An 11,880-nucleotide genomic window follows, 5' to 3' on the forward strand; every position below is an offset into this window, starting at 1 on the left:
GAAGAACCAGAGGTGGGGGGTATGGGCTGCTGGGGGTGGGGGTCCTGGCTGGCCATGCAGAGGTTCTTGGCCCCAGTGAGAGAGCAGGGCTGGCTGGGAGATGGGAGCCAAGGGTCCGGACCACCCCAGGGCCGGGGAGGACATCTACTCTCGCAGGCTGCCTGTTCTGCGCCGGGGAACCCTCCAGAATCCCAGACAACCGTTCCCTTCCCTGGCCCTGGCCCAGCTGTCCCGGGGTCTCCAGCCTCTGTGATTCCAGAGAACCTGTGCTGCTGGGGTGGCAGGTGGTCCTGAGGAAGAGAGTCTCGGGGAGACGCTGGCCCCTGCACCAGGGAGCCCAGAAGGTGCCCGTCACCAGATCCAGCCAAGAACCTGGACGTGACCACAGCAGGCCCGAGGCCAGGCACCCATTCCGAGGGACAGGCTGGACCTCCCAGCACAGGCGTCGCCATGGCCTGTGGGCAGTTGCAGCCGCTGATGTTAAGAAGCCTGAGCAGGGGTGAGGCGGGCAGGGGTGCCAGGTCTCTTGGAAGCTGGCGGGGGTGTCTAATGAACGCCAGTGGCAACCGGGGTTCTGGGAGAGCCGGGGTGGGGAGACGCCTGCGAGAGCCTCAGACAGCAGGACCTGCATCCCGCCAACCTTCCAGGCTTATTTGTTTAAAAAACAATGACTGAGCACTGAAAGTGAGACAAGATAAGTCACGATTCTCTGCCTGTGATAATCACCTGAGGGACGCTGCCAGCGCCGGGTGGGAGCAGAAAGAGGGACGCTTGGTAGAGGCCAGACACACCGGGCACCCCCGTGGTTGGCCCGCGCCAGCTTTGATCATGAGTCAACCGCACAGGAAGGGACTGGGGAGCACGGCTTTCCGCGGGGCCATCCCTGTGACATTCTGGGCGAGCACTGGGCTGGGAGGCAGCTTATCCCATGTGACTTTATCCGTTTAGTGGAATTCCAGTAAAAATCCAATTTTAAATGTTTAGGTGAAATTCATACTACATAGAATTGAGCATTTGAGAGTGAACAGTTGCATGACACGACACATTCAGCCGTCACCTCTGTCTGGTTCCCAGATGGCTCCGTCCCCCCGAAAGAAATGTACACCCCTCAGCAGTCACTCCCCACTCCCCCGTCCACGCCCTGGCAGCCACTGTTCCTCTCTGTGTCTGTGAACAGCCCTGTTGTGGGCTTTTCATGGAAATGGAATCACACAAGTAATATTCTGTCCTGTGAATGGACCACATTTATTTGCCCATTGTTGGTTGATGGACACCTGGGTCATTTCTACTTTTTGGCTATTATGGATTATAGATAATGCTACTATGAACATTTCTGTAAAAATTCCTTTTTTTTTTTTTTTTTGAGACAAGGTCTTGTTCTGTCACCCAGGGTGATGTGCGGTGACGCAGTCACTCATTGTAGCTTTGAACTCCCAGGCTGAAGCTGTCCTCCCACCCCAGCCTCTCAAGTCACTGGGACTGCAGGCGCGTGTCATCACACTCGACTAATTTTTAATTTTTTTTTTTTTGTAGGGATGGGGTTTCGCCATGTTGCCCAAGCTGGTCTTAAACTCCTGGGCTCAACTGATCCTCCACCCTCGGCCTCCCAAAGTGCTGGGATTGTAGGCATGAGCCACCATGCTGGCCCAAATTCCATTTTTTAAAATTTTGTGAAAGCAATGTTGACGAGAACCTGGAAGAATGGATAGAATTCTAAACAATTTAAACTCAGCTCAGTGTTGGGTGGACACTTTCCCTATTCGATACCATAACACAGTGGCCACCAAGCAGATGGGACTGCCAGAGCTCCTCACCCCTGAAGAACAAGAGGGCACCTCATATACCAGGAAACAGACCAGGAAGGCAGAGGGAGCCACAAGGAGGGGTATTTTTCTTTTTTTTTTTTTTTTTTTTTTTTTTTTTTGAGACGGAGTCTTGCTCTGTGCCCCAGGCTGGAGTGCAGTGGCGCGATCTCGGCTCACTGCAAGCTCCGCCCCCCCCGGGTTCACGCCATTCTCCTGCCTCAGCCTCCGGAGTAGCTGGGACTACAGGCGCCCGCCACCTCGCCCGGCTAATTTTCTTGTATTTTTAGTAGAGACGGGGTTTCGCCGTGTTAGCCAGGATGGTCTCGATCTCCTGACCTCGTGATCCGCCCGTCTCGGCCTCCCAAAGTGCTGGGATTACAGGCTTGAGCCACCGCGCCCGGCCAGGAGGGGTATTTTTCATTTGAAATTCATGTCGCCTGTAATCCCAGCACTTTGTGAGACTGAGGCAGGCCGATCACCTGAGGTCGGGAGTTCGAGACCAGCCTGACCAAATGGAGAAACCCCGTCTGTACTACAAAAATACAAAATTAGCCGGGCGTGGTGGCGCATGTCTCTAATCCCAGCTACTCGGGAGGCCGAGACAGGAGAATTGCCTGAACCCGGGAGGCAGAGGTTGCGGTGAGCCAAGATCGCACCATTGCACTCCAGCCTGGGCAACAAGAGCAAAATTCCGTCTCAAAAAAAGAGAAAAAATTCATGTAATGTGATAAGACAAATTTCAGTTAAATGAAAGAATTTTCAGCCATACAATGTTTAGAAACATGTGGGACCAGTTGGACGTGGTGGCTTACGCCTGTCATCCCAGCACTTTGAGAGGTCAAGGTAGGTGGATCACTTGAGATCGGGAGTTCGAGACCAGCCTGGCCAACAGAGTGAAACCCCGTCTCTACTAAAAATACAAAAATTAGCTGGGTGTGGTGGTGGGCGCCTGTAATCCCAGCTACTGGGGATTACAACCTCTGAGGCAGGAGAATTGCCTGAACATGAGAGGCAGAGGTTGCCATGAGCTGAGATCATGCCACTGTGCTCCAGCCTGGGTGACAGGGCGAGATTCTGCCCCCCACCCACGCACACATACAAAACCACCACCAAAAGCCATGTGGGACTATGGGATGTACTCCCATGTTCACAAGAGAATTACTGTAGCCAGAAGGTAGCTGCTGTGGTCAGAATGTGCCCCCAGCATTCCTGTGCTGAAGCTGATGGTCACTGTGATGGTATTAAGAGGTGGGGTAGGCCAAGTGCGGTGGCTCACGCCTGTAGTCCCAGCATTTTCAGAGGCCGAGGCTGGCAGATCACCTGAGGTCAGGAGTTCAAGACCAGCCTGGCCAATATGGCGAAACCCTGTCTCTACCAAAAATACAAAAATTAGCCAGGTGTGGTGGTGGGAGCCTGTAATCCCAGCTACTTGGGAGGCTGAGGCAGGAGAATCACTTGAACCCGGGAGGCAGAGGTTGCAGTGAGCCCAGATCGCACCATTGCACTCCAGCCTGGGCAACAGAGCGAGATCCTGCCCCCCCCACACACACACTCACACAACCACCACCAACAAAACCCATGGGTGACTGTGAGATGTACACCCATGTTCACAGCAGCATTACTCACTGTAGCCAGAAGGTAGGTGCTGTGGTCGGAGTGTGTCCCCAAAACTCCTATGCTAAGGCTGATGCTCACTGTGACGGCACTAAGAGGTGGGGTATTCTACGACAGCAGCAGGAGTGGACTCAGACTGTGGACACAGCCCAGGTGTCCATTGATGACAAATGGAAAAACCAAATGTGATCCATCCATGCAAAGGGACAGGGGTCAGCCTCAAACAGGAAGGAAATTCTGGCACATGCTCTGTGGATGAGCCTCAAAGACAGTGCACTGAGTGAAATAAATCAGTCACAAAAGGACAAATGCTGTCTGATTCCACTTTCATGAGGCACCTAGAGGACTCAAATTCATAGAGACAGAAGGTAGAAGGGAGGGGTGCCAGGGCTGGGGGGTGGGAACAGGGAGTTGTTTAATGAGGACAGAGTTTCAGTTTGTGATTCTGAAAAGAGTTCTGGAGATAAATGGGGATGATAGTTGCACCACAATGTAACTGTCCTTAATGCCACTGGACCACACACAAAAATGGCTATGGTGGTAAAATTCTGTTATACGTATTTTACCAAAATATTAAAAGAATACATGGGGATATTTGGCTAATCTGTGAATGGGAAAAAACCTCCCGCTGAAAAAAGCGGAAGAATTTTCCAAAGAGATACATGACAGGTTGGACTTCATGAAAGTAAAACTTTCTGCTTTGTGTCAATCCTGAAATTAAAACATGGGACCAGGCCGGGCGCGGTGGCTCAAGCCTGTAATCCCAGCACTTTGGGAGGCCGAGGCGGGCGGATCACGAGGTCAGGAGATCGAGACCATCCTGGCTAATATGGTGAAACCCTGTCTCTACTAAAAATACAAAAAACTAGCCGGGCGTGGTGGCGGGCGCCTGTAGTCCCAGCTACTGGGAGGCTGAGGCAGGAGAATGGCGTGAACCTGGGAGGCGGAGCTTGGAGTGAGCCGAGTGGAGCTTGGAGTGCACTCCAGCCTGGGTGACACAGCGCGAGACTCTGTCTCAAAAAAAAAAAAAAAAAAAAAACATGGGACCCTAGGAAGGGTTGTCCCAAGGACAGCAAAGGACAGCCTTCCTGCCCTGCAAGGGTCTTGCACAGGTGGAGGAGGAAAACTTGAGAGGACATAGAGAATTTGGAAGATACAGGAAGGAATGAAAAATCATCAAGGGTTCACACCATCGTGAGTGCCAGTGTCTAGATATTCTCGTGTGGCTCACAGGCATCTCCAAGCTGCCTGGTCCATGTCCCTCAGGAAACACATGCGCAGGGCCTGGCAGGGGACCACAGAAGGCAGACCCAGTGTACAGAGAGCTGGGCAAAGCCATAGCGAGGTGGACAGGAACAGCAGCCAGACCTCCCTCTCCTGTGAACCTCTCCCCACTGCACCGGCAGCCATGGAGTCCCTGGCTCGCTCTAGGGAACTGCCCCCACAGTGGTTCCTGGAGGAAGAGTTAAGAGGGAGAGGCCAGGTGTCTGAGGGCACAGGCTTGGCCAGCACTGCCTTCCTGGAGCTCCAAGCCCCCATGGAGGGAGGCACCCACAGGCAGGACCTGGGCACCAGAGTGGGGTGAGAGGCAGGAGCACCGACCGGGACAAAGGCAGATCCTGGACATCCCCTCACTCTCCAGCCACCCTCTCTGGTGCAATGAACATCAGAACAGGGACTCAGGTGGATGGGCCAGTGTCTCTTGTTCGACGGCCCCATCTCGCCCTTCCCACTGCTCTACGTTAGTTGCCGACCACTATAAACAGAAGCCAACAGCTTCCAGCTGCGTTTGGCCACTGGGGAGCCCAGCAGGCCCCAGGAGGGAGAACCGGGGAGCCCAGCGGGCCCCGGGAGGGAGAAATGGGGAGCACAGCGGGCCCCGGGAGGGAGAACTGGGGAGCCCAGCAGGCCCCGTCTCTGCTCCACAGGTAACCTCTCCTCTCCCAGCCATTTCATCTCCGGGTTCTGATGACCCTGCCCCAAGCCTTGCACCTTGAGGCTGATAAAGGCAAGGTGTCAGCCAGGGCACTGCACCCCCTCACTTCACAAAGGGCCTTTTTTTTCTTTGAGACAGGGTCTTGCTACAGTGCAGTGGCACGATCAGAGCTCACTGAAGCCTCCGCCTCCCAGGCTCAGGCAATCCTCCTGCCTCAGGCAGTACCTAAGCTGACAGGCATGCACCTCCACCACTAGCTAATTTTTGTAGATTGTGTAGAGATGGCGTCTTACTATGTTGCCCAGGCTGGCCTCAAACCCTTGAGCTCAAGCTATCTGCCCGCCTCAGCCTCAGCAGTTGCTGGGATTATAGGCGTGAACCACTGCACCTGGCCCCGATGGTGTCCTCATGAGCCCTCCTCAAGCCACACTATGTGATGACGCCCGTTTCCCAGGACAGGGACAGGGCGCTGGGAAGCACGGGCGGGATGAGGAGTGGGAACCACAGAGGGCCCGTGAGCAGCAGAGGAACATGAAAAGATTTGTGTTTGGGATAAAATGGGGCTGGAAGTGGACATGGGGTTAGGAGTAAGGAGGGAGACGTAGCCAGAGGCAGGGGCTGCTGTGGCCAAGATGGGGTGGGGACAGAGGAGAATGAACCCAGGAGGTTGACTCCACCTAACAGCCTGCCAGGGGCCCTGGGCAGCTCCTGTTACCCACGGGACTGCAGAGCCTGAGGTGGCTGCAGGTCTCCATGGGGCAGTGTGGCCAGCGCCAGCCTCTGCTGCACCCATGGGGTTGGTCATGCTGCTAATACCTGGCCTTGGATGGGCAGAGGGGTCCGTCCTAGGGGCAGCCTTCCCCTAGCCAGCCTCCCCGAGATCCCACGGCTGGTCCCACTCCCCATCCCACCCCACCCACTCTCTCAGGGTCTCATCTGGTGGGAGGAAACGGCTTCCCCAGGGCTCTGGGCCAGTGGCTGCTTCTGGGGGCCCCACATGGCTGACAGTCGCCTCTGCCCCCTTCCCTCCCCAGGAGGCCTTCCAGGTCCCTCCACAGACCCCCACGTCCCGCCCCAGGGCGCCCCTACTGATGGGGGTGGGCTGGGACGAGGGTCTGCCTGCTGCCGTTTCCCTCACTGTGGGGCTAACGACACTGCCCCCTGCCTCAGGGGGCTGCTTTGCCTTTGCCCGGCCTTCCCCACACCCGCTCGGCCAGGCGAACAGATCCCTCCCGCCCTCCTCGTCCTGCCCCGGGCATGTTTCCTGAGCAAGGTCACTGGAGTCGCTGGAGCCCAGAGCCAATAAAACCCAGTGATGTGCACAGGCCGGGAAGCCACCCCGCCCAGGATGTTTGCTCTGCGCCATGCCCCCCACCGGGCTCTCGGGTGGCCTGCAAGGGGTCTCGGCTCTGCGGCCCCTGCCACCACAGGCCCCCACTGCCCCAGCAGGTGAGGAGGTACGGGCCCAGGGCCCCTGCTCCTTCCAGACCCTCACCTGACCCCAACGGACCTTTCATGCTGGTGCCCTGGGGGCATCCAGGCTTTGTCCCCTTCCCCCGGCTCTGTCCAGCCTGGTCCATGGGCTGTCTGGGACCTCCCCAGACATCTCAGCCCTCTCAGCCCACTGAGGCCATCAGACCCCGAGGTCTCGTCCTCCCATATGCTCCAAGCTGGAACCAGCCAGTTGCCACTGCTGCCTTCTCCGGGCCTGGCCAGGGGCTGCCTCTGCCTTGTGAGCACCCCTGGGGCCTCGGCCCTGGGCCAGGCCGCTGTGTGTTCTACTGGACGACTCGCAGCCTCCACACCCTCCCTGCGTGTGCCTCTTCCCGCCTCTCATCCAGTCTCCTCTCTCAAGCTGGAGTGAGTGCAGCTGCGTCCTTCCCTGGGGCAGCGTGGGGCAGAACTTGGGGGACCTGAATCTGCTCCTCTCTCTGACTTGACCCCCACAGCTAACCCCCCTGTGCCCCTTTGCCTCTGAGCCTTCCCATAGGCTGTTCCCTCTGCCTGGAATGCTGTTCCAGCTCAACCTTGATCCCACGACCCAGCCCCGTGCTGGTGTCCTGCAGATGTGTTTGTCCAATGGAGACACGTGTTCAGGGCTCAGCCAGCCCAGGCAGTCAGGGTCAGTAAGTCCCAGGCCCAGCTGTGGGGCCGCCATCACGAGCCCACTGTCCCCAGAGGGTCAGCGTAGCGGGGTCCTGGGGTCCGGGAAGAGAAGGCTGTGCACGGCAGGTTTGGTTTGTGGGGAGGGTGTGCACCTGACGGGGACAAGGCTGTGACCGAAGGCACACACATAGGCTGGGTGTGGCTGGGACGAGACTGGGGAGCTCAGCAGGGCCATGAGGCTGGGTCCTAGGATGGACAGGAACTGGGGTCCTGGGGGCTTCAGGCTGGAGGAGGCGGGGAGCAGGGTGGCCCAAGGCTTGCCGGCCGGGCCAAATGGGCTGGGGATCAAGGGCATCTTCACTCAGGAGTGAGGGCTCTGGCGCCTCTGTCAGCCCCGCGTAGCTGCCGGCCCTGTGGGGAGAGCACCCGGCATCAAATCAATTGGAGAAATTGATCTCCGCAGGGATTTCCGAGCCATCTGCTCAGTCCCCAAAGCCTTCTGAGCCGATGAACATGGCACCCAAATCCCTGGAGAGGCAGGTCAGGGGGGAGTGCTGCGGTGTGAATGGGCCTCGGTTTCCCCCAGTGCACCCTGGCTGCACCCCTCTTTGGTGACTCAGGAGGCAGAGCTTTGTGGACCCCCTGCAGAAGCCCACCCTGCCCCGCCCAGAGCTGTCGAGAAGCCGTGAGGGGCAGCTCCAGCCTAAGACCCCAGGCAGCTTCCGTCACTTTTCACCCTCTTCACTAATTCCACGCCTCCCGCTTCCTGCTGGGCATTTGGCTGCTCCCAGCCCGGCCTTGTCTGGCTCAGCGGGGCTGGGGCCGGGGGCTGGGCCCTGTGTTGGGCCTCGGGGGACCCCAGGCTCCACTCGCTCTGGTCTGTGCTGGCTGCGTTCGGCTCCAGGGACAATATTTGCTCAGGAAAGGATCAAACATGTATCCTCTTGTTTATTCAGGGGAGCAGTTGTCAAACACGCGTGTCCTCATCGCTCAGATGTTTCCCAGGCCTGGCCTCCGCCTGGGCCTTTCTCCAGCCAGGATCTGTGCCCACTCAGCCGCACCCTGCACCCTCCGGGAGGACGAGGTCCTGCTCTGAGCAGACGGCGGGAGCGCGGGTCGGGGCCAGTGCTGGGCAGGGCAGTGGGGTCGCTGGGGCCGAGTGATGCCGCACCCTGGTCCTTCTTCCAGCCTCAGAGTGAGGCCAAGGTGCCCCAGAGACCCCAGCAAGTCTCTCTGGGCCCACATTCTGGGCCTGGGGCGCCAAGAGAAGCTGGCGTTTGGGGTGGGGGAGGTGGGACAATTCTAAGTTGGGGGCGGCGGGATTCACGAGGCCTGCCATTTGTGTCACCCACGCGTCCGCCATGTCTCAGCAGTGCTATCTGCTGTGGCCTGGGGAGCAGCTCCCCACTGCGCCTGGATGACTGTCATCTGCTCCTGTCCCCGTTCCCTCTCCCAGGCCGGAGTCCCTGTCCCAAAGTAGAAGAGACGGCTGCAGGTTCCCTGTCCTCACCACCCTCCCTCAAGACCTCCCGAGACTCTCAGGTCCTCCCCCAGCAGGAGCCCCTCTCCCTAGTGCCCCCAGACACAACCTGCACTGGACCCCTCCAGACAGAGCCAATCCCAGCACAGTACAACCACCTGCACCCCCAGAAGCCTGGAGGGCTGGAGCCTCCACCCCAGCCTCAGCCCCCGGCTCTCCTCTGCACCGGCCGCCTCCCCACCTCACCCCTGGCTGGGCCAACTCCCAAGCCCCCCCGCTCCCCTCTCTGAGACAGCAACTGCCACCCGCAGAGTCCTGTGGGGGGTGTTGGGCAGCAGGGTGGGGACCCCAGGACGGGCGTGACCCTGGCTGACTGGTGGCTGCCCAGCCACACTCCCCTTACATCCGCGTCCCCAGAGTCCACACAGTGCAGGGCAAGCGAGGCGCTGGGGCCGCTGCCAGGACTCCGGGGGACCTGTGTCAAGCGCTTTCGGGTGCCTTTAAATTTAGCAGAGCAGCCCCGGACGTGGACCAGGTGGCTCGGAGCTGACCCGAGGGCACAGTAGCTGGTGGGCCGGGCAGGTCAGTCCCTGCAGTCAGGAAGACCCTCTCGCCTGGCCGGCCTTCTGGAAAAGTCGCTCCCCAGAGGGAAAGCCGGCATGGGCTGGGCCTGGACGGAGGGTGAGGCAGCCCTGAGCACTTTCAAGGCACGGCCAAGCCCCCCACCTCCCGGGAGCCCCGCCATGTGGCAGACGGCTGGAGGGGGTGGGGGTACTGTGGGGCGCCTTCTGCCCTGTGTCCACCCCAGCCTGGCCTCAGCCAGCTCTGTCCTCACACCACCGCCGGGCAGCATCCTGACTGGCAGGTCACGGGTGGGGGTCACTGCAGTGCACCTGGGGGTGACGCGGGGCCGCCCATCCCCCGCCGGGGCCCTCACAGCTTGCTGGTCTGCATAAGCCCATTGGGTTCGGCGCCGTGCGCGGGCGGCATGGCCTCCTGCTGCTGCCGGCTCCTATCTGGCCGCGGCTCCATGGCGTCGGCGTCCTTGGCGCCAGAGCCCTTACGGAGGCACAGAACCTTCTGGAAGCTCTGGCGGAAGTTGTCAGAGAGGAAGCCGTAGAGGACGGGGTTGGCGCAGCTGTTGGCGTAGGAGAGGATGACCACGAAGAAGTAGAGGCCGGCGGAGGCGGGCTCCTGGGGCAGCGCCACGGCCAGGTTGACGATGTTGACGGTGAAGAAGGGCAGCCAGCATCCCGCGAACACCAGCACCACCACCAACACCATGCGCGTCACCTTCCGCTCCGAGCGCCGCCGCACGCAGCCCACGCGCACGCCCGCCGCCCTCACCTTCACCACGATGAGCAGGTAGCACAGGCAGATGACCAGCAGCGGCCCAAAGAAGCCCAGCACGGCCGTGTAGATGATGAAGACGGCGCCCCACAGCCCCACGGGCTCCGGCCAGCTGGCGTTGCAGGTGCCGCCCTCCTGCACGTCTGCGAACACCAGGAGCGGCAGCGACATGCACAGAGACAGGGCCCAGGCCGCGGCGCTCGCCAGCTTGGCCACACGTGGGCGGCGCCAGCGGGCGGAGCTCAGCGGATGCACCACGGCCAGGTAGCGGTCCACACTCATGACCGTCAGGCAGAAGACACTGGTGAACTGGTTGACACCGTCCAGCGTCATGACCAGGCGGCACAGGACGGGGCCGAAGGGCCAGAAGGATGCGGCGTTCTGCGTGGCCAGGAAGGGCAGCCCCAGCATGTAGAGGACGTCAGCCACTGCCAGGTTGAGGATGTAGATGTTGGTGACCGTCTTCATCTTGGCGAAGCGCAGCACCACATAGATGACCAGTGTGTTCCCGCCCAGCCCAGCTGCGCACACCAGGAGGTACAGCACGGGCACTAGTATTGCCCGGGCCCCCGCCGAGGGCGCCGGCCCCACCAGCGTCCTGTTGTCGCCACCTCCGGAGGCAGCCCCTGGGGAGGAGGCGTTCCAGCTGGGCGTGGAAGCTGGGAACAGGGGTTCCATGGCGGCAGCCCGGGGGCACGTCGGGCTCTGCAAGAGAAGAAGGGAGGACGCCAGGGTGGTGAGTCCCTGAACCAGCACATGCAGGCATTCCTTCCTCGGGGCCCCAGCCCGGCCCCAGCCCCGCCTGCCGGGAGGCGCGGGATCACCGGGTAAACACGATTAGTCATGTTCAGCTCGGCCGGGAATCACATTAAGTAAATTGTTTGGAAAACAAGCCAGGAGAGGAAGGAGCAGTGGGCATGTGGCCCCGGGAACCCAGACGGACAGCTGCTGTCGATACGGCGACGGCTGCCCTGTGGCCGCCCCTGCACCCAGATGGCGCCTGGCCTGGCTGCAGCATCCTGGAGTCTGAGGCCAGCACCTGCGTCTCCCCAAAGCCCCTCGGAGCCTGCCCTGCCGTGCTGCTGCCCTTGTCTCCCAGGTAAGGGGCCGAGGCCCAGCGGGCGGCACCTCCCGGGACACACAGGGAGAGGCGGCAGTGGAGAAGGACGGGGCTGGTGAATGGCCCCCTGCCCGCCTGGGATGAATGGCGCCTGGCTACGTCGACCCAAGAAGTGGCTGGATGGGGTGCTGCCACCGCAGGCTTGAGGGGCTTTCACCGTGGTGTACCCTGCCCACCGGCCGCCGGGCCTCTCGCCAGGCCAGCGCAGGGACTGTCACCCCCACAGCAATGACAGACATCTCTAAACCCAGGCGGGGGCACAGCACAGGGCCAGGCAGACACCGCCCCTCCCCACGGGGCGGCTGCAGAGAGGCAAACACACAAACCACACAGAGCAGCCACACGGAGCCCCAGGAGTCGCACAGGGCAAAGGATGGGGGACTGGGGATGGGGGCTGCGGGGGAGAAGCCGCGGTGGGGGGCGTGGGTGGGTTAGAGGCACAGCGTCTGGGGGCTCCAGCTGCCTGACA

The 11,880-nt window shown here is 60.3% G+C and overlaps 1 protein-coding gene across 1 annotated transcript; it reads right to left on the bottom strand.

Annotated features, from left to right (window-relative positions):
• Positions 1-8,397: 8,397 nt before the first annotated feature.
• Positions 8,398-11,051, bottom strand: SSTR5 (somatostatin receptor 5). The gene has a single exon (XM_025371118.1). The coding sequence runs from the start codon at positions 10,967-10,969 to the stop codon at positions 9,875-9,877; it is 1,095 nt and encodes a 364-aa protein (XP_025226903.1). The 5' UTR covers positions 10,970-11,051; the 3' UTR covers positions 8,398-9,874.
• Positions 11,052-11,880: the final 829 nt, after the last annotated feature.

This window comes from Theropithecus gelada, chromosome 20, assembly GCF_003255815.1.
Source record: "Theropithecus gelada isolate Dixy chromosome 20, Tgel_1.0, whole genome shotgun sequence".
NCBI classification, from domain to species: Eukaryota; Metazoa; Chordata; class Mammalia; order Primates; family Cercopithecidae; genus Theropithecus; species Theropithecus gelada.

Bases quoted from the DNA above. Each gene is read 5' to 3' on its own strand.
- SSTR5 (XM_025371118.1), bottom strand. From the start codon at position 10,969: ATGGAACCCCTGTTCCCAGCTTCCACGCCCAGCTGGAACGCCTCCTCC.